The sequence below is a fragment of the Labrus bergylta genome, chromosome 19 (assembly GCF_963930695.1).
Source record: "Labrus bergylta chromosome 19, fLabBer1.1, whole genome shotgun sequence".
NCBI lineage: Eukaryota > Metazoa > Chordata > Actinopteri > Labriformes > Labridae > Labrus > Labrus bergylta.
In genome coordinates this window covers 18,490,679-18,513,731 of record NC_089213.1, presented here as the reverse complement: position 1 = coordinate 18,513,731, position 23,053 = coordinate 18,490,679, and the positions used below count along the sequence as shown (strand labels likewise).

Sequence of the window (23,053 nt, the reverse complement as noted above, 5' to 3'; positions counted from 1 at the left end):
CTAGTGGTTACTTAGTGGTTACCTAGTGGTAACTTAGTGGTTACTTAGTGGTTACTGAGGGGTTACCTAAAGGTTACTTAGTGTTTACCTAATGGTTTCTTAGTGGTAACCTCGTGGTTACTTAGTGGTTATCTAGTGGTAACTTAGTGGTTACTTACGGGTTAGCTAGTGGTTACCTAGTGGTTACTTAGTGGTTACCTAAAGGTTACTTAGTGGTTACCTAGTGGTTACTTAGTAGTTACCTAAAGGTTAGTTAGTGGTTACTTAGTGGTTATCTAGTGGTAACTTAATGGTTACTTAGTGGTTACTGAGGGGTTACCTATTGGTTACTTAGTGGTTACCTAATGGTTTCTTAGTGGTTACCTCGTGGTTACTTAGTGGTTATCTAGTGGTAACTTAGTGGTTACTTAGGGGTTACCTAGTGGTTACCTAGTGGTTACTTAGTGGTTACCTAAAGGTTACTTAGTGGTTACCTAGTGGTTACTTAGTAGTTACCTAAAGGTTACTTAGTGGTTACTTAGTGGTTACCTAAAGGTTACTTAGTGGTTACCTAGTGGTTACTTAGTAATTACCTAAAGGTTACTTAGTGGTTACTTAGTGGTTACCTAGTGGTTACTTAGTAGTTACCTAAAGGTTACTTAGTGGTTACTTAGTGGTTACCTAAAGGTTACTTAGTGTTTACCTAATGGTTTCCTATTGGTTACCTCGTGGTTACTTAGTGGTTATCTAGTGGTAACTTAGTGGTTACTTACGGGTTAGCTAGTGATTACCTAGTGGTTACTTAGTGGTTACCTAAAGGTTACTTAGTGGTTACCTAGTGGTTACTTAGTAGTTACCTAAAGGTTACTGAGGGGTTACCTATTGGTTACTTAGTGGTTACCTAAAGGTTACTTAGTGGTAACTTAGTGGTTACTTAGTGGTTACTGAGGGGTTACCTATTGGTTACTTAGTGGTTACCTAATGGTTTCTTAGTGGTTACCTCGTGGTTACTTAGTGGTTATCTAGTGGTTACTTAGGGGTTACCTAGTGGTTACCTAGTGGTTACTTAGTGGTTACCTCGTGGTTACTTAGTGGTTATCTAGTGGTTACTTAGGGGTTACCTAGTGGTTACTTAGTGGTTACCTCGTGGTTACTTAGTGGTTACCTAGTGGTTACTTAGTAGTTACCTAAAGGTTACTTAGTGGTTACTTAGTGGTTACCTAAAGGTTACTTAGTGGTTACCTAGTGGTTACTTAGTGGTTACCTAAAGGTTACTTAGTGGTTACCTAGTGGTTACTTAGTAGTTACCTAAAGGTTACTTAGTGGTTACTTAGTGGTAACTTAGTGGTTACTTAGGGGTTACCTAGTGGTTACCTAGTGGTTACTTAATGGTTACCTAAAGGTTACTTTGTTGTTACTGAGGGATTACCGAGTGGTTACTTAGTGGTTACTTAGTGGTTACCTAGTGGTTACTTTGTTGTTACTGAGCGATTACCGAGTGGTTACTTAGTGGTTACTTAGTGGTTACCTAGTGGTTACCTAAAGGTTACTTAGTGGTTAGTTTCCCATCCGTATACCACTAACTAATCATTAGCTACTCTAGAACATGTAATGAGGAAGTACTCACTATCTACCCATTACTTAGTGCTCACTTAGTGGTTAGTTTCCCATTTGATTCCCACTAACTATGGAAAATGTGTGTACCTTATTGTAAAGTGTTTGATTAGTAATGATTAGTCGGATTTTGACAAAAATGACATTATCAAACTTTGACAATATACCGCAGCCACGCCCTTTTATATAGAAACTTGGTTTTGCACAACTTTAGATCTTCAACATGTCTAGAACACACCGACACTGAGTTGGCAATGATTGGATAAACAGGGCCTCAGGGAAGTACGTTCAAATAGGAAGCCTGTAAAATGTGAAATTGGACCATTATTTAGAAATTAAATAAATGATGGCGGACTTCCTGTTGGGTTTTGACAATGGGTTCAGGAGTATTTAATGTTGGTCCTGACATGGTTAATATACAGAAAACAGTTAATGCATATAGGTGAAATAAACCTCTATGGGGAGGCCTTTTGGAAAACTTTCAGGGGGATGCACCGAGACATCAAACTTTGCCAATAAGCCACGGCCACGCCCACTTATGTAGAAACTCACTTGTACAGAAACACTATAATATGTACATTTTCTGCTCTCCTGATCTGGGTGCAAAAATGTGTGAGTTTTCATGCACGTTAAAGCCCCCAAATCCGGAATTCATTTGTGCAAAGGAAAACCATGGAAAACTCCTACAGATACAATAGGGTCCTCGCTCCAAGGAGCGTGCTAGGGCCCTAATTAAAGCTAGATAAAGTTATTTGGTGCAGGAGTTTCTCGGATACAAATGAATGCATTCCATCAATTGTTAAGGGAGATACCAATATGTATTCAAAGCAATATAGGGCACATGAATATGGATAGAAACTATGGCACAGATGCACATTTGCAGACAAATATAGGGCAAACAAACAGGGCCTTCATCTGTTAGCTGTTATATGTTGTGTCTGCCAACTGAGTCTGGCATGCCCATCTGAGCACACACCCTCTCTGATGTCTGTACAAGGGCCCTAATGCCAAACTCTCGGGTGGGGGTAGAGGGACGGATGGCTGCAGGGCACGGCCTAAGGACATCAGACTAATCTGGACAGCGAGAGAGGAGGAGATACCAACAGTGAATCTTTGGATTTTAAATCGTAAATCCATTGCATTTAACATTTTGACTCACTAAACACAGGTGTAACAAAAATAATGGCTGTGTTCTGCTTCCATCAAACCATGCAAGGGCACCTAAAAGGAACAGAGCGATCATGAATAGTATTAGTTACACGCATGCTTTTCCTGCTATGACAAGTCAAAATGTCTGCTGTGGAAAAAAAGGTATTTTCTAAAATTGTTCCTCCAAGGAGAGGAGTCAGAGCGATGAATCATAGTACGTGTGTGTTTGTGAGCGCTGAAAGGGAGTAAGAGGCAACATGACAAAACACCTCCAGCTCACCATCTCGGTGGGGTACCTTCTCCCCTCTCCTCCTTGTCTGATCCCATTACCCACCATCCCACTGAATCAATACATCAAAGTAGACATACAGCTGCTGCAGAAATATTTACATTAAGACCCATATCTCTGTGGCAAATGTACCGGTACACTGAACTACGACTCTTCTTGAACAGAGTGAAATCAGAATGCTCATGGTTTGATATCTTCACTCTTAAATATGTCGCTGTCATGCTGAAATGTCATGATGTGTCTGTGATCACAGTTTAAATTTCAATATAAACCAGGCTAGTTCTGAACATTAGATAGTCAGAATCTATCTATCTGCCTTTTGTACATTGTACATGTTGATGCTGTGTAGTCAAAGATATAACATGAAAACTGGGAGTGTGAGTATTTTCAGAGTTGTGAAACCTTCATTTAAAAGGAATTTTCAACATAATCATTGGAATATTAAGGCTTAATCACTCATTGTGTCAGTATCTGGCATTGGCACCATTTGCCTCACGCAGTGCAACAAATCTCTGGCGCATAGAGTTGATCAGGTGGTTGATTGTGGCTTTGGATTGTTGGTCCACTCCTCTTCAATGGTTGCGTAAGTTACTAGATATTGGCAGAAACTGGATCAAGCTTTCTTATATGCAGATCCAGATCATCCCAAACATGCTCATGTCTGCTGAGTGTACAGGCCATGCAAGAACTAGAATGATTTCAGCTTCCAGAGATTGTGTACAGGTCCTTGCCACATGGAGCCATGCATTATCATGCTGCAACAAAAGTTGATGGTGGTGGATGAATGGCACGACAGTGGACCTCAGGATCTTGCCGTATAATCTGGATAGTATGGACATTCCTGCAGTCAGCAGGTGTGATAAAACTGCACGTTTTAGAGTGGCCTTTAATTGTGACCATACTAAGGCAAACCTGTTCAATAATCATACTGTCTAAATCAGCATCTATGTTACACCTTGTTCGTACGAATTCTCATGAATTCATTCATCTTGGTAACGTTGTGAATGTACCATTTAAATCTGTCTAACATCTAAGAGTAATTCTTCTTTTAGGTCTGTGAAGCTGTAACCATATATGTGTAAGACGTCTCATACGCAGATCTATATTTGGATAGGAGCCAGGCATAATGTGAACTTGAGAAGAAACAACTGTTTGCTCTAGAAATGTGTATGTCTGTAATTTACAAGTCAAGCTAATATCATCTTTCTAGCCTTTTAGAGATATACACAAATGGAAATGAATTTGTAGACTTTACCTTCTAACAGAAGCAACACTGTGAAGATGAATACTTTGTTGGCGATGTGTGTTCTGTTGCTGTGTCGTCTGACCACGGCCGAATAAATTCTAAGATGATCCACAGTCTGTTTCACGATTTCAGCATTCAACATTTACTAGAGAAACAACCCCCACCTAACACACCTGTCAGGTGGATGGATTATCTTTGTGAATGTGAAGTGCTCATTAACACAGATTTAAACAGATTTGTGAACAACATTTGAAAGAAATAGGCCTTTTGTTTACATAGAAAAAAGTCTTGGATCTTGGATTTCAACTCGTGAAAAATTGGAGCTAAACAGAAGGGTTGCATTAATATTTGTTTTCACTGTTAAAACAACTGCTTTTTTAAAATGGATTTTTAGGCTTTTTTTTATTACATGGAAGACTTTCCTGAATTGATCTCAGTTTTGTCTGAATTTGGTATGGACATTCCTCATACACTACAGTTCTCTTCACTCCTGCTGTGGGCATGTTGTTGGCCATATGTCACCTCTGATACACGTGGAGTTTTCTGGCACTTCCGTTTTTTTAGCAGAAACAAGTGTAGCAATATGGATATTATGCCACCTTGATTTCTATCTGTTAAACACTGCACGTTGATATAAATTTGAACCTAAAGTGGCCCACTTAAATTATAAAGTGCCCATTGAAAAATGACTCAAGGTTAAATGGTGACTATAAAGATCAGACGGAAACAATAACTATCTTGCACAGAAATAAAATCGGGTGGGATATTAAATTAAACGAGTATTGCAATGAACATCATACGTAATAAAATTGTCAACCATGTTCATCTGCTTTCCCTTTTCTTTCTCTGTCTGCTCTCTCAGGTGAGGAATGATCTGACCAGTGAGCTGGAGAAAGCAGACATTCAGATCGCAGACACAGAAAGCTTCTCCAACGACCCCTGCATCAACGTCAAGAAGCTCAAGGCAAGTAATTCAGCCCTCAACATTCATATCAGGCTTCATTTAAAAGTATGGAACGATTCAAGGTCTTCTTTTATTTATTTATTTATCTATTTACAAACTCTGAAATACATCAACTGATTAGGGTCCTGTGAATTTTAGTGACACAACCTTTAGGAATGTCTCACCAAACTGAATGAATGAGTCATTGCTGATGAATATTTTAACCAAGAATTGACTCCCATTTCATCTGCGACTGTGACTTGAGCAGTTCTAAAGGAGACTGATGGAGCCCTGAGAGGAAGCGTTAATGGCTTCTTCTCCTCTTCTTTACTTTGAAACGAAACGAGACGGAACAAAATGATTTGGCCAATATTGAGATGTTAGACCTGTAGATTTTTACCCCATTGCCTCCTGGTTTTAATGGTTTATCAGAATTGGCTTGGATCAGGCAAAAAAAGCATGAAGTTCTGATGTGAATGCAGTCAAGTGTGATGTCGAAATCATTTAAACTATCTCCTTAGGCAATCACGGATGTGTTTTGCCTCATTAAGCAGCTCTATGAGCACTGTGAGTCATTGCCTTGAACTGTTTACAGGAGAAAACTGTCAATGGAAGTAAATCAAACATGTCACCAAGTAGCTGGTGAGCTTAACAAGTAATACGAGGCGTCAGTGGGAAGGGGCATAAATGAGTGTTTGTAGACAGGAAGTTTAACACATGGAACTGTAAGAGAAAAGATTTTGAAAGGAGGACAGCGAAGTCCGGGAGAGCGAGAGAGAGACAGAAGGACTGAGTAGAAGCATGAAGATAAGCTGTCTATCCTAAAATATACATGTAGCTCTGCGTGTTCATTGTAAGCTGACACCATCCTTCCTTGATCAACTCTAAATATGCAAATCACAACATTGCCTCAAAGCTTTTCACAGTGTTTGGATGGTGTGGGCAGGGGGCCTCTGACACCCCAATGGTCTGTTTCCAGCTCATCCCGCTCCAACTGTTTGCTGTCACATCGACAGCTATGTAAAATGATAGAAGAGAGGGAGACACAGAATTCATTATGAAGTCTTATAGCGTTTTGTGCGACAGTGTGTGTGGGGCGGTGGGGATAAAGGGGGCCATGGCGTCACTGTGGGATCCACAAATAGAGCACTCTCATCTGTGATGCAGCTGGAAAGAGCAGACAGGAATCTCTGCTGGTGAAGCAGCCTTTTGCATTCCTCTTCTGCTTTCTGTTTTTTTCCCCCCAGTCTTTATCTCTTGTTCTCCGTGTCAAAGTAGGCAAGAGGGTGCCAACAACATCAGAAAACAAAGGCAGACTCACACACTCTCCCACACAAACAGCCACACTTTACATATTTTTGAGAAACAAAGATTTACTCTTCAAGTCAATCATACAAAAAATGTCATCAAACATTTGATAAAACAGGGCGTTGTAAGATTTAGGGACATTGCACTCAATAGAAGGCCACAGGAGAAATGTCCTGGAAACTAAATTAAGTCCAAAACACTTTATTATTTATCACAATTCAATTATTTATCGCGCATTCAGAACTCATGCTCATCAGATATGACGTAGGAGGGGACGGTCTATTTCTTTTTCAACATTTTCGTCACACAAAGATGCAAAAGGTCCCTCAGCTCATGTTTCACTTTAACTTTTGTTCTCAGACACTGTTTCATTTTGAAACAAACTCAAGAATTCCCTCAGTTGGTTTTCTGCTTTTAAAAGAATATGTTTCTCGATCTGGAGTTCAGTGTTCCCAACGGGTTATGAACATATTTGATGTGGTCTAAGATCTTGAATCTGACACGACAAGAGTCTTATTAAAGAGTGGGGTGGGCCTTTAAAATACAGAAACATCAACAACAAATACACAGGAAACAAACCATACAAACTCAACCATCAAACAGTAAATAACAATACAGAATACAACATATAGGATAATTAAAATACACATCATTCCCCACTATCCTATTAATAATAATATGTCCGTTGCTTTTGTTATTGGGAACAACCAAATCCAAAGCAACTATACTACACTGTATTTATCCCTTACATTTTCCCTGACTACACAATGATTAAGCATGCTACACTGTCTTATAGACCTGTGGACACAAAGGACCAGCTCAGGACAAATGGTTTACATTGATATTATCATCACAAGTTTGTTCATTTCATTCCTTCTGTTATTGATAACATCATCAGAACCACTGTTTCACTTCCTATAATCTGCTGTGTTTTTTCGGCTCTTTTTCCAAACTGATAAAGCACCTCTGCGGATCCCCAAATAGAAACACGTTTTTGTTCAATGTATGTGTTAGATATTATGGTTTAAAGGCTGTTTCTGTTACTTTATGACAAGCGAGTTTTGTAAAAAGGAATATAGATGGATAGAGATATTTCAGTGCATATATTTTGAAGGCAGAAGTATATTTATACAACTTTAGATGATGTCAAATCTTTGGTCAGCTTATGCAACATTTATGGCTCACTTAGGATCAATTAGTGCTCAAATGCCTTCACAAATCTCTACTGTGTACTTGATCACACATGAACACAGCACACTCACTGCACATTAATCACAACAAACAGACATGGGGAGGGTGTAGTGGTAGAAGCCCATGCAGTCTACAAATCATGTCTCTCTCAGTCTCATAAAAGAGCGTCATTAGTTCAGTGTTTGTGTGAATGCGTGTGCGTGTGCGTGTGCGTGTGCGTGCTTGCGCCTAATAAGCCTTAACAGTGCCTGATTGGGCTTATGAGGTACAATATTACTGAAACCATTATCACATATAAATCAGCATCATAAAATTACAAACAACCCTGCCATGGACAAAGTAGTTAAGGCTGGGCCCAACACTACCCCCTTTTTGTCTGTCAGTGATGCTAAACACAACACACTCTCTGATGGCCTTGCTCAGGACTACACAGTCTTTTCATGTTGTTTCCACGCAGGACAGAATTGATTCTCAGGCTGAGCTCCTTTGCGCTGGCTGGAGTCCTTTTGGTTAAGTGACTTTAGTTAAGCTCCAGGGGCGGGCAGTGTTAAGAAGTAAACACTGGCAAATAACAAACACGCAAACTCTAACACACAAGCACAGTAAAAATAGTACAAGAAAGCACCCCAGAAGAGTTCAGAGTCAGCACCTGCCTTTCTTCCACATCTACACGTGTGCCCGAGCAGTGGAACAACAATAAGTTAAATTTCCCAGCATGGTACTTTCTCTTACGTGCAATAACTAGAGAAGTCTCCGAATTCAACAATGTGAATGTTGGTCCGATGTAAACTTGTAGAATTTTATAATGTCTGACTATTATATTTGTTGACCTTTAATATCAGGTCGATATTTGCCTATACATCAGTAATGAATATACACGCTCACCAATAGACAAAATAGAACATTTTCAAGTCTTTAATGGCACTTTAATGTAGAAACAATACTTTGTGCAGCTTGATGCACTCTGACTCCACTCTCATGGCATCTGCAGCACATAGATCATATGGCCATAGATCTGCTCCCATGAGCCGCCAGCTTGTTCCTTTTTATTGAGTTCAGATTATTGTTATGTTTTTTTGGGGGGGAGAGAGGGTGGAGAGTGTGTGACGGCGCTGATTGTTGTCAGTTCCATCGTGCGACGAGTACAATTCTGTTGGTGCTGAGTCGAAATGTGTGCTATACTGAACTTACACAACTAAACGAGTGTGCCCACAGTGGGCTGCCATAAACAAATACTGTATCCAGCCACTCATTTAGAAGGTAGAAGAAAGTTCAATGTCCCTCTTTGACGTGTGTGACTCGTCTCAGTACCACTGCTGTCGTCCCACGTCCTAACCAGGTGTGCCCAATTTACCAATCAGCAGCCCCTCACAAACAGCTGGGCAGGAAATAACGTCACCCCAGAAGCTGCCAGCAATGGTAGTTGAAGTTTCCTCCCAGGCATCCCCCAACATTAAAACCTACAATAAACATAGCTGCAGCACCTCTTGTTCACATCCAGCTCTTACTGTATATAGAACATAGAAAGAAAAGAAAAACCCAAACATCTGTCCGTAACAATATCACTGTTTGTTAACAGCAAAACATACAGTTATTTTAAGTAAATTAACCATCCATTTATTGTTTATTAATGATGGTTATCATAGTATTAGAGTATTAACAAAATCTAATCTATCCAATGTTAAATTAATTTAATGTATCCAGAGGAATTGCTGCAATGTTTGGCCATTGGGAAGCTCTGTGTCTCTAACCGCCTGAAGGAATTGGAATTACGATGACAGTGATTGGTCGCTCCCTCTGATCTGTGGATGCATGACATATGGTGGAGATTGCCTGAGGGCACAGGACTTCATGAAGTGTTTTAATTATGGTTTCTCGTTATCCACAGAAAAAGGCAGGACACCATAGGTTTACTTGATTTACATCTGATGTTTGTCAATCCATTGTTACTGTTACATTACTGTGCAGCTAACAGCCACTATAAAACATGTATTCAGACTATTGATAATGTTACTGTTTTATACTGTACTATCTAAAAAAAAAGTCTTTCAGCAGTGCAGCTAAAAGGTTTAAGCATATGCGTGTTGTAAATAAATATCATATTCACCTAATCGATATACGAAGGAACTGAACCCTTAATAACTGCTGTAGCACTTACAGTACAGGACACTGCTGGAGAAAACACACTCAGTATTAAGTTTGTTTTCACAAAGAATAACGATCTCATTACAAGGTGACTTTTAGAAACAAATCCCAAAATAATAACTTTAGTGTTCAATAACATAATCGATCCCGTCTGTCCTGAGATTTCCTTCATATTGCTCAGGGAAAGCAAAACTTCTGAATTCAGTCGAGTGTGTCTGTTGCAGTGTCAGAGTTGAAGAGGAGCTATTTGACAGACGTTTCTTCATGCAGCACACATCACCTCCAGCCCTGTGGACCATGTGTAGATTCATCAAATCTGTGTCAGTGTGATTGGATTAGTTTTGGGGCAATTTCCTACAAAAATGTGTGTGCTTGTGTTTTGACACAGCTGTTCTTGTGCACAGTGTATGTGTGTGCACGTGTTGTACTGTAATATACATATGCTTGTGTGTACTAAATGACAGACTGTTGGCCCCAGAGCCTGATCTTTTTCCCACCATGAAACATGCTGCACTTCCAGCCGGGCGGTCTGAATTATTTACACAGTCAATCACAAGACTGTGTGCTCTGAATCCCCATGTAAATCCCTGCTCTCCAGCCCGGCTTGCAGGGGAGACAATTCTGCTTTCTGACACTAATGTCTATGTGTTTATGGATTGACACTTTCTGACTCAATGTTGCCATAGCCTCTCAGCCACTGGTGAGCTGTTCAGATTCCATCAACAGTACTTTGTAGGGTACTGACCAGGTAAATGAAGTGATACAAATATAGAACATACTTCATAGCTGGTTCTGTGATGGTGCAAAATGATGAGAGAATGCATCTAAAACACAATATGTGTTCCCAATAGTTGTATCGACTGAGGCCCAGGCTAACAAACAGAAAGGCCGAGCACATACGGCAACATTACTGAGCAGTCAGGGGGTCAGAATATCACATTAAAAAGATGGTACTGAGTGTAATAACAACTGTGCTGCATGTTGACAGGGTTTCAATAAAATATGGATAATGTATTATCTGCTGTTTCACATCATATACTCACTGTAGAGGTGCTATATTTGCTGTACTATATAAACCAAAGTGTTCATATTTGCCATTTAACTCATGATTTATTTTTCTTTATTTTTTCAGGACAATGATGTGAGAATCATCATCGGCCAGTTTGACGAGCACCTTGCCTCCAAAGTCTTCTGCTGCGTGAGTTTTTTTAAGTCTTTACTCAGAGATCATAAAGTGTCGGTTGGTGTCTTTCAAAGTTATCAAAAAAATACTTTTGATAAATGTATTACATTTTGTAGGATAAAGATGGTGAAGTGAAGAGATAATTCTGATGTGAACTGATTAGTATGGTTCTAAATATTTAATTATAAACAGTAAATCTTAAGATGATAGCTCAGATTCTTGTTTTAAATATAGGTTTGTGTGAGGTACTAGTGTTGAGGTATAAATACTCAGTGTATCACCTGCAGGAGAATGCAGACAGTACTATCAATACTGAACCAAGGGTGGGGATTTAAATGCAGACACTGAGACAGGCTGCATAAAACAAAGTCTTTTAATCAAGATAAAAGTTTGGTCAGACAATGAGGCGGAGGCATCCCAAAAGGCAAAGTCAGGCAAAGTCAGATAGGCAGGAAACACAGGAGGGCAGAAATGTTAAGATCTGAAAGGAGACACAAGGTTAGTATCAAAAAATTAACAGGAACCAAGACATAAAACATAAGGGGAACTAAAGGACACTGAACTAGTCTAGGGATGTAAGTACCAAGATAAAGGTAATCTATTTACATTATGTGGACAGAGTCAGAAGCAAAACATATTACACATATTTACCACTAAAAATACCACTCAATCTAATAAGAGTATGCTATATTTCTTTCCTGTTTACCTTTCTATGCAACATTCCTTTGCCATTTTTTTTAATAACCGCACAAGTATAGCTTGTTTAAGGTGAGCCTTACATAGCCTTGTCTAATGGACACATTTATATTTAGTTATAAAATCCCACTTGAAGTATTCCTTTAAACAGAGTATGAAATAAAGGCTCAGAGTTCTGCTTCAAATCTCAGGGGTCAGAAAATATGGCTTTAGATAGTTTGTGCTCCTCTTAATACTGTACTATGTTCATAATTTAAGTATTTATTACCATAGTTGGAAATAAAACAGTAAGGTCAGGCTGTAGCTTTAGAAAGACAGCAGCTTACCTTAAGTCAGAGAGTTACATGAAAGTTAATCGCTTCATGTCACTCTATTTGTCCCTTCTGTTACATTGCTTTAACATCTCTCTCTCTTCTCCCCCTCCCAGGCGTACAACCTGAACATGTATGGCAGTAAATACCAGTGGATCATCCCTGGCTGGTATCAGGGCAGCTGGTGGGAGCAGGCCAACAGCACCAACTGCACCACCAAGAAGCTTCTCACAGCCATGGAGGGATACATCAGTGTGGACTTTGAGCCGCTCAGCGCTCGGCAGATCAAGGGCATCTCTGGCAGGGTGAGTGGCAACTACTACTGTACTTGAGAAAGCTGTAATGTTGTTAACAATTGTGCTTCAAGGTTTCAGTAAAACAAGGGAGAATGTTCTTCGGTGCCCTTAGGGTAAAATCTCTCACCACAGATACATAAAACCTTGATTTTTAGGTTATTTCAGAAAGACTTTGTTTTCATTTTTTAGACCAGCGCTGAAAAGTTTTCGTACTGCTTCGATTTTAATGTTTATGTAGCTGTCTCTTAAAAAGTGCTCCTTTATCCTGTTACAAAAGAATATGTGGAGATATGAGAGAAATGTCTCCACAAAAAACAAATCTTAGATACGTGTTTTCATGCCACAGATCTCAAACAAAATCAATCTTTGTTATTTATTTTCTTTGCACATTTCTCTACCCAGCACACGAGTACAGATCCCAAAATAGCATTTCCAGAAACTTTGTATCGCAGTAGTGGGGGGGAAACCCTTCTCCTTGGACCAAGTTACAAATAGTGCAGAAACCAACACTAATACACTTTCCTGAGGCAACACATTTTCCCCTTTCGCTCTCTTTCAGACCCCGAAGGAGTACGAGAGGGAGTACAGCCGAGAGCTTCAGCAGAAAGGTGTGGAGTCCAGCAAGTTTCATGGCTTTGCCTATGATGGGATATGGGTCATTGCCAAAACCTTGACTCGAGTGATGGAACTGCTCAGAGTCAAACAGCGGCAGAACACCTTCCACAACTTCACCGTGGACGACCGCGAAGTGGGAAAAATGGTGCTGGATGTCATGAACGAGACCAACTTCTTCGGTGTAACAGTAAGTCAGGGAGCTGATTTTCACCTTTTCTTTGTCTGATGATTGATTAATGTGTGTTATACACCTGTTCTCTTTGTCAAAATGTTAACAATAACACACCAGCATCCCAAAAATATGACATGCTGCTTCCTCCATGATGAAGCACCGGGAAATGCGCTGGTCATTAAGCGGTCTTTTCCACCGCCCCTTCATAATCACACGAAGAACAGATCATTTTCATTATCTCAGTCTGTCTGTCTGCATGTGTGTGTACATGTGTGTATCTGTCTGTGTGTGTCCGTGTATGTTGTGTCTGCTGACATCTATTGTTCTCTGTTCAGGAACAGCTTGATTTGACTGAAACTACAAATACCATGATAATTTTTCTAAAAAAATATAGTGGATGGACAGATATCATTTTGAGGGGCTAACCTGGTAGCTAGCTCGTAGCTCATATGCAGTGATGGTAACTGACAGAATTTATAATATGATTGAGAAACATAAAGCAGCCAATGACTGCCACTTGATGGAATAGAAATCAAAGAATTTAAATCTTTTTAAGACTCTGAAATACCATTAAGAATACTTCAAATATTATTGTCATTGTCGGGCCAGATACAGGCATATAAAAGGTAATCTTTGCAAGAAATACCTGGTAGAAAAAGCTTTAACATTGCCTCCCGTTTGTAAATACATCACAATATAGTGAATCTTACTCCTTGTCATGATATGTAACGTTTTGGAAGATGCAAGCCATTAAACTGTCCATATTCTAAAGATATATGTAAAGAAACATTTAATATATCTCTACACTGAGATTTGTCAAATGTCAGAAAAACTCAAAGAGGCATTAATTAGTGAGGCTAGAAGAATGTTACATCTACAAGCCTAAAGTGATGTCACTTGATGCTGTCGACTCACTCCAATGAATTTAGGATTGATCCCGGTGGCTATGCTAGCTACCAGCTGTGTGTGTGTGTGTGTGTGTGTGTGTGTGTGTGTGTGTGTGTGTGTGTGTGTGTGTGTGTGTGTGTGTGTGTGTGTGTGTGTGTGTGTGTGTGTGTGTGCGTGTGTGTGTGTGCGTGTGCGTGTGTGTGTGTGTGTGTGTTTGCCAGTGTGGATGCTCACTTTCTCTTCCAATTGAGCTGATACAGGATATCTCTGTCTACTTGTAAAGGCCACTCCATTACTAGAGGACACCATGCAGCAACTACACTAGACAGCCAGTGGGCATGCAAGGCCTAACATTACAGCATAACATTACTCTTTAGTCTTTTCATATAAATTAATCAAATTATGCAAGTGTGAAAAATGTGGAGAGAGAATAAGTCCTTGAAAAAGGATGGAGATAATTTGTTTGATAAAAGATTGGCATTTTCTAATAAACATTGACTAAATGTGTAATATAGAGAGACAAAAGTCAAGGTGGAGCAAATAAGAGGAATTTCAAGAGACACATGGAAGGGATCCAGTTTCAGTCACAGTATTTGTTGTATTGCGACGCATCAGGAGAGAAAGACAGGAAGGTACCATTAAACAGGCTTCACTCCTGTGTGTGTTACAGCAGAATATTCAAACCTCCAGGTCATCATCACACACCTCTCTCAGCACAGACACACTCAAGGCTGACCGGTCGAGCATTAAGTCTTTCCTCAGAGACTCAGGGGAGTGTAGAAATATTGGAAACCATGTACCATTTCATTTACTTTTAACTGCAGGCATGAAAAGTTGATGAAGTCCATTTAGGTTGTCTGGATGGGCTTGCCATCTTTCGTTCTCAACCGTTTAATATTGTTTTTGTTTCATATTGATTCTACATAAAGGCATCGGTTGTGGTAAAAGTACTCAATTTCACTTGAGTTTCGCTTTTGCAACACCACAGTGCACCAATACTCCATTAAAAGTCCTGCATCACATTTTTGATGAAGTGAAAACTCAGGGGTCTGTGTCCCTGTCCCTTTTAATGGAGTTCTCTCTTGAAGTAGCTGACTTAAAAAATAAAAAGTTTTACACATTGGAAATGCCAAAATGGAGCTATTGTATTTTTCTCTTTACATTGCAGTCACATATAACGTTTGTGTATTGTATGAAACAAAGTATTCAGATACCATAAATCAGAGGCAAATACAAATAGAGTTAGTAAACCTGCATCCTTCTGTGTTGCTGATGCCCTTTAGAAAACATGTCAGAAAGGCTACATGCAGTTCATCGTTAACCACACAATATAATCCTCAAGTGATGTGTTCATTGTGAAAATCCTCAGTACAAAAACACATTTTCAGCAGGAATATTGTGCAGACAGTCAACAGTAACATTGTTTGAAGACCACACCACATTTGCTCGCAGTTATAGTTAATTGCATCTTGGTTCCAAAGGATGGATTGGAGCTCTGTCGACTATTCTTTCTGTTTGTCTGCAGTGCTTCATAAAATGGGATCAAACATGTTCCCTGTATGTAGCTCACATAAAGCACATAGAAACTTCCACCCACACATGATGATCAAAGCCATAGGAAGGCAATTTCCCTTCAACACTGCTTACATCATGTATGCTATTTTTGTATTCTAATATCAGACATAGCTATTCCACAACTCAGTTTGATTGTGAATTGATGTAACTGTGTCAGATAAAATGACTCCATGTGCGAGCATTAGTGAAATTGCAAATCAGGGCTGTTGAGTTCATACCCTGATTTGGGCCTTATGCTTTTCCACATGTCACAATTTATCACTACTGTATTGTTTGTTGTGTACACACACACACACATGCACACACACACACACACACACACACACGCACACACACACAAACGTCTCTGAGGACCAAATTGTGACCATTGTGCTGTATTCTCAGTCGTGCTGCTGGATCTGCAGCAGAGGCAGCGGGAGGGTGAGGGCTCCACAGTATTGATCTGGTTGCTGTCAGGGCCACGGAGAAGAAGTCTGACGTTAGCTGGGAGCGACTTTGAGGACATGGAGAGTGCGGATAGCTGCTAGAACCACAGGATGATGTAGACTGAAATCCACCAGGGACATAGACACAGCAGCTTGTAATTGGACATGACAACTGTGTGGGTTTGTTTAGCTGTTTTTTATTTTCTATTTTTTTTAAATCTGTGGTTGGTGGTCTTTGCATTGGTATCTGTGTCCTCTGGGTAGTTGTGAGTAGCACAGCCTGCATCTTGACGATCACCTCAAATAGACACAATGGGCTGATAGGTAGTGTATGTGTGCATACGTTGCCCTCTGCTAACGTTCGTGTTTAAGTGTGTGTGAATCACATTTTCATTCACATCAACTGCGCGCCCACCTTAAACCCTGAAAACCAGGTGGATGTCACACCTGCAGCCCACACACCGACATCTCATTTGACCCCCGACCCTGCTGTCACCCATATTCTCACCTCCACAGACAAAGTGATACATGGCAAAGTGAAACACACACCCCACAGTAACACACAGTAACACACACACACACACTCAGTGCTTGCTCCATCAGCCCCCACTGAGACTGAACATCCTTTGAATACCAGACAAGGGACACCTGTCTGGGTCAGTGTTCTCCAGCGAAGTTGCCCCATGTGCAGAAGAGCATACTGACGCTACAGCGGCTTCATTGAGTGTAGGTCAAAAGAGGTTAATTCAATCTTTTCAGCACAGATATTTATTTCCAATTGAGAATTTAGAGTCAGTGCTTCAGCATATGTTTGATACACTTCTGCGTATTCTCCAAACCGTGTATGCACTTGAGAGAACAAATTGAGGGGCTGTTGAAATTAATGCAAGCCGTTTCAATAATGTTTGTAATAGTTCAACTTTCCTGACATGAAGTGCTATTATAGAAGCATTGAGGCATCTCTAGAAACCTGGATACATACACTTACAGTCATAAAAGGTTCAAGTTAAATCCCCCTGACCCTAACGCCACCGTCATGTGAATGTAATACTTAATACTGACAAGTCGGACTGACTGGTAGCAGGGGATCTGTTCTAAAGGCAACATTAGAGACTTTGAGGCGCAGGAGTCGCTTGTTGTGCCATCGCTGGGGACATGCATGCATGCATGTACACGGGCGAAGTGTAACAACATAGTAGTAAGTGCAAACACATAGACATGCCCGCCGCGTGCACACTCTTTCAAACATCAAAGATGCCACACAAAGAGTGCGATTCAAACAGAGGGGTGGGATCCTGCGCTGCTACTTCAAAGCTTGCCATCTTTTTGAGGCAAAATTGGCTCTGGAGCTTCCTTCCCCACATTTCCCCCTCAGCTGTCTTTTAATCAGAAAATGCAAATGCTATCTATCTATCTATCTATCTATCTATCTATCTATCTATCTATCTATCCATCCATCTATGGTCCGTCCGTCCGTCCGTCTGTCCATCCCACCTTTGTTAGCCAGCCTCTAACATGTAAACCCAGTTAAATGTAATTAAGAAGCTCTGTAAGCAGATGGCGGCCTGAATTCATTGAACAGTCTTGGTAGATGAAGAGAAGAGAGCAAAGACAAAGAGACAGGAGGAAGGAAAAAATAGAACAAAAGAGGGAAAAACTGAGAACCCGGGAGAGATAAAGTCACAGAAGCCAAATTGATTTGAATATGTCGTCGGATATTGACATAAAGTTGAATAGCTTTTGTCTACCCATGGCGCCTTTGCCAAACGCTCCCTGGCTGCAGATTGCTTTTGTTGTTCCTGTGGCGTTCAAATCAAACCCTTTGCCTTGACACTTTTGGTCATTTTACAGTTGTTGCTTTCTTAAAACAACACACACACACACATTTTTGACGGGTAACAAATTTAAATGAATTTGATGAACTCAACTACACTCTTTGACCTCTACTCTCACTGCTGTCCCCAAATATGAGATCCACTAAAATAATCGCTTTTTTAAACGCATCTGAGCCAAGCTATGTGCCAGTAAAACATGAGCAAACACAGTTAATCTGGGCAGCCTTGCTGATCTGATGTTGTTCCAAAGATATTAGCAGATGAATTGGCTGAAAGATAATTTTGTTTACCTCTATAAACAGATCAATTTTGCCCACTTCTAATCAAATGAGATGCAGCATGTGCAGAAGCCGAGACTCTGCCCTCTCTCCTGCCAAGAGAAGCACTGCGCATTTTTTCAAATGAAATCAGCTTGACTTTTCATGCTGCATCAAATCCACCAGAAATTATTTATTTTCTAAAAGTTGAAATATGTTTCGTATTTGACCAATGTTCAATGTTATAGTTTAGATGCATTTCAAATTTTCTCCTTCTTTTCAGGGCCAAGTCATGTTTCGGAATGGAGAGAGGATGGGCACAATTAAATTCAACCAGTTTCAAGGTAAGTGTGTCACTACTACTCTACTTCTCAGAATAACATGTCTTAAATTTCTCTTCAGGATTTGCATGGTCATTTAACCTCTACTGAAACTATTCTGAAAGGAAAATCCTCATTTTGAACGATCAGTTACTTTGTTTTTTTCATATTGATTTGTCACATACACTCAATGGCTGCTAGGATGTTTTATCAGAAACATCAGTCATTAAAGAATATTGTTTTCCTGTTGAGGAAGTCCCCACAACTCTCTCTGTTTGTGGGGTTTGCTGCTGCGGAGTATCACCAGCTCTGCAGGGCTTCTTTTCCGTGCTAGAAGTCCTCAGTTGTAAAAAGGTGCATGTCTGGACAGTCGGGGTTTGCACTTAAAAACATGCCTCAGCACTCGCTGTCCTCATAGCATCATCCTGAGGTTGTTTTTGAGCCTGCAGGGTCCACTGAGGGGCAGAATAACCCTCAGATTGCATCTTAATTCAGGGGATTCCCAGCCTACAGGCTGCCCACACTGAATGCAGCGTAGTGCATGCTGCTGTTTAGTCTGCTCTGCCTAAACATCTTATCTCTCCCACTGCAGAGGGGCTCCATCCCTCTGGCTGCTTACATCACGCCCTGTTTGTGTGTGTGTGTGTGTGTGTGTGTGTGTGTGTGTGTGTTTGTGTCGGTGTGTGTGCGCGCCTCTACTGGTGCATGCTAATGCTGCTGTAGCACAGGCTCAGTGGGTAAGACAAAAATAGAAAATGTAGTTGAAGAAATTCAGAATAAATACATTTTTAAGAAACACTTACTTAACACAATAAATACATTTTAAGAATAGACATGGAATTAGGTTTTGTTTGTGTCTCTTTTTTATTAAATTTTTTATTAACCTAGTTTTATTTTTGATTTTTTTGATTTTTCATTTTGCCTTATACTGAAGGTAAACTGATTATTGAATCACATCTTCTTCATCTAATCCACTGTCTTACCACTAGATGTGTCTGGTCTTTAGTTCTAGTTATTTGTTTATTTGTTTGAACAAACACACGTGCAAAACAAAGATACTATCCAAGAACCTTTTTTGCTTTCCTTTTTAACAATTAAATCGGCCACTTGGGCTAAAATCCTCTGCGAAATCAAGCGGACGGGGCTTGAAGGTGTGTTGCTAGAGGAGAGTGGAGGCTTCACTATGGCGGCAAACAGCAGTTTGTTTTGGTTTCATGGTGGTGCTCAAGAGCGTCATACTGGATCAAAAAGTGACACATTCTTCCTTGAATAGTTGTCATAAAAAAACTTTGACACAGGACAGGACAGATGAAATGAAGACCCATCTTATATGCATCTATACATTGTGCCTACATACTTACAGATGTAGATGACCCATCTATTGACACCTATAGGTCACCTGCAACAGTAAAACATAACAGCAGGAGGAGCACTAACAAGTACTCTTCAGAGTACTCTACACTTGTTTATTAGCTGTGATTATAGCCACACACTTAGTTTATCTCTTTCCTCTCTTTCTTTCCATGAGCTGGTTTAACACTGTGCCTCCAACACATACCTCAGTCCAATCCAATCCCTTAAATTACAGCCTTCTCTCTCCATCCTCTTCCAGCCTTATTATATCACCTCCATCCCTCCTTAACCTTCACTCTATAACTTCCTCCTCACTTGTCGGGGGATCGCGCATTTGTCACCCTTTTGACACATGGAGAGCCTGAGCTGGATGGAGAGGAGAGGAGGGACAGCCCCAGCTTGAATATTTCAAAAGGGACTGATCCTCAACATGACCCTATCATCTGTCCTCCGCCTCTGATCCTCCATTTTACCCTGTCAGACATTCTTAGTAAGAAGCTTCAATGGCTCTTATTCCCACTGTCTCTCATGAGGCTAAGAGATAGCTCCACATCAGAGGTCTTGATCGCGGTTGCCATCCCCCTGAGTACAGATTTTAGATCAACACACCTGCAGGCTTGGCAGATAAGGAAACCTGGCCTTTGTCATTCTGTAAGGAGAATATCCATAAGCTGAGGTTTTGATATGTGTTGGTTAAAAGGTTTAAGATGTTTGGGATCTTTAGAGATGAATGTTAGGATTAACTATCTATAGCTCCCCTCAAGAAAGAATTAATTTCCTGCTTTTCTGTCTTCTTCTGTGGATGTTTGAACAAGCAGCAGCCCCACAGCTGTCAGTTTACCTTGAGGCAATCGTCTTCTCACAGTCCTTTCAACATAAAGACGCTCACAAGGAAAAGAAATCCCTGAGCTGTACCTCCAGTTTTTAAATGAAGCAGCCTTCTTTTCCACATAAGACTTCCACAAATCAGACATGGGGCAAATTGTAATTGCTAAAAAAGGATCATGTGAAGTGCATGGGAAAAAAGTTGAGATAGAAAAAGAGTCCGCACACCAGAAGCTGCTCCAATTAAATTGGATTTAATGGGAAAATCACATGTAACGTTTCGGACCCTCGCCCTTCATCAGAGTACTTTTCAAAGTCCTTTTTTAACATGCAGTATCTTTTCAAAACATGATTGAACAGCGTGTTCATTTGGGACTTTTTTCAGCTGTAGATGTATGCACTAATGAGTATTTACAGCAGCAGGAGGGAGTAAGTGGGTCAAAATAAACTACAGTACCTCTGATTCAGCTTCTTTTGCCCTTTTTCATGAGTGTAACATGTCAGGACATTTCTTATGTCATTAAACTTTTCCCAGATGAATTGACAGTCGTTTAAAGTGACTTATTAAACAGAAAGGCATGAAATGTCATCGGTCAGGGGCTGAGCGCCGGGTGGATTTTTAGCAGCCTGCTGCAGCCGTCAATATTCCCTGAAGGGACGGAGTGCTTGGGAGTGTGTTTTAGCATCTCAAAGGATGAGCGCTGGTTTACAATCTCTCCCACTGTTCAGATCCGTACAAAGGACGTGGCCAAGGAAAACACGGTTATTGATCCTACATGGCTCTCCTGATTATGTATGCATCTTAAGTTCACTGTTCTGAAATTGTCACATATTGCCTGTCCAACACTTTAAACACTGATGCTGATGCTTTGATGCCAGAATTGGAGATCAAATGAGGTGATTCATGGAGCGTAGCAGAGTGGGGAACGTGATGCCTTTGATGCTGCAGTAGCTGATGTTATCTGTCATTTTCCTCGTCAAGGACAATGCTGCTGAGGAGTTCAGTGGGCCTGTAAGAGTGCTAACAGGGAGAGATTTGTGCATGCACACCAGAAGAAATAGCAGGTTGTTTGTAGTGCTTACAAAAAAAACCCAACAACTACAGAATAATCTGTCGTCTCTTCGACTTCTCTCCTCCCTGGTGTATTCTCTAAGTGAGTAATCTTCATGAGTGAAGCGGAGAGACAGCCCAGGTTTGTCTGACAAGGTCATGCTTCCTCCAATATTACACCTGAGGGACTCATTGTGTTTCTAAAAGAGAAAACACTCAATCCTGAAATAGCTGTATTTGAGCACAACACCATGAAGACTTTGTTTTAAGGCTTGGCTGTACAGCTGTTTAAAATCCTCGCCTTGTGGCTTGAAAATAGTATCAACAATGTATATTACAATTTAAATACAAAGGTACCAATGCATTTTTTATTCCCTTTAACGTACTGTAAATTGGCATCCTATAATGGAGTGCATTTGAAGTCGGCTCTCTCTGCATCTTAACTTTTTTATGTTTTTCCCTGGTGCTGTCACAGCTGCTTTTCTGTGATAGCCGCCATTCATCGGTCTTAACGTTTCCTTTGGGTAAAATGAACTGATAATTGATACAGTAGAAAACAAAAACACAATTTCTTGCCTATGTTATCATGAATCTGATAGTCACCAATAGAAAAAAGAATCGTACTGAGTGCCCAGAAAAAAAGATGTTGAGTGTGTTTTCATAATGCTAATGGCTTTCTGTCAGCTTTTACACTTGTGCAGCTCCAATCTGTGCATTTTCTCCACCGTGTTTGAACTGGAATAACCTTCTCTCTTGTTACATTTTTCCCAAATTAGGAATCACTTACACAGCATAGTATACACCCATCAATGCACTTTGTATCATTGAGCCATCATTTTTGCCTTTGAACATACTTCTATGGTTCACAGGCAAGAGGCGGGGTCTGGGCTTTCCCTGTCACCAAACCTTGATGTTATATGATGACGTTTTGAGTCAAACGTTTCAACAACCGTGTTATTGATTTCTGTGATGTTTGGTACAAAAATGTATATTCTCTTCAATCATGTTGAACACATTTTTGATGTCTGAACTTTAAATCTTGTGCTGTCTTCAACTCAAAATGTAACTAAATGTCAGCAGGTTAGCAAAATGACGTAAATATTGAATAAACTACCATTTTCATTCTGTGTGGACCATGGACCATGGATGCATACTACTTTACAATCCACATTAATTTGCTTTGAACGTGTTTTATCCAGCTCTGAGGATGAAAACAAAAAGATCTTTGACATCCAAGAAGCAGTTTTAGTGATCGTCCTTATTTCAATGTATTTCTTTTCAACAGAGGGCCAAGAAGTAAAGGTGGGAGAGTACAACGCAATTGCTGATGTGCTGGACCTCATTAATAACACCATAAGGTTCCAAGGTAAGAAGAAGTCTACACACA

The 23,053-nt window shown here is 40.3% G+C and overlaps 1 protein-coding gene across 1 annotated transcript in view; it reads left to right on the top strand.

Annotated features, from left to right (window-relative positions):
- Positions 1–23,053, top strand: part of gabbr2 (gamma-aminobutyric acid (GABA) B receptor, 2) — a 174,007-nt gene that overhangs the window by 89,472 nt on the left and 61,482 nt on the right. Inside the window, exons 4-9 of the mRNA XM_020631655.2 lie at positions 5,140–5,241; positions 10,997–11,062; positions 12,171–12,359; positions 12,910–13,152; positions 18,401–18,461; positions 22,952–23,032. Of these exons, the coding sequence (XP_020487311.2) occupies positions 5,140–5,241; positions 10,997–11,062; positions 12,171–12,359; positions 12,910–13,152; positions 18,401–18,461; positions 22,952–23,032 (742 nt within the window). The remainder of the gene's footprint in view (positions 1–5,139; positions 5,242–10,996; positions 11,063–12,170; positions 12,360–12,909; positions 13,153–18,400; positions 18,462–22,951; positions 23,033–23,053) is intronic.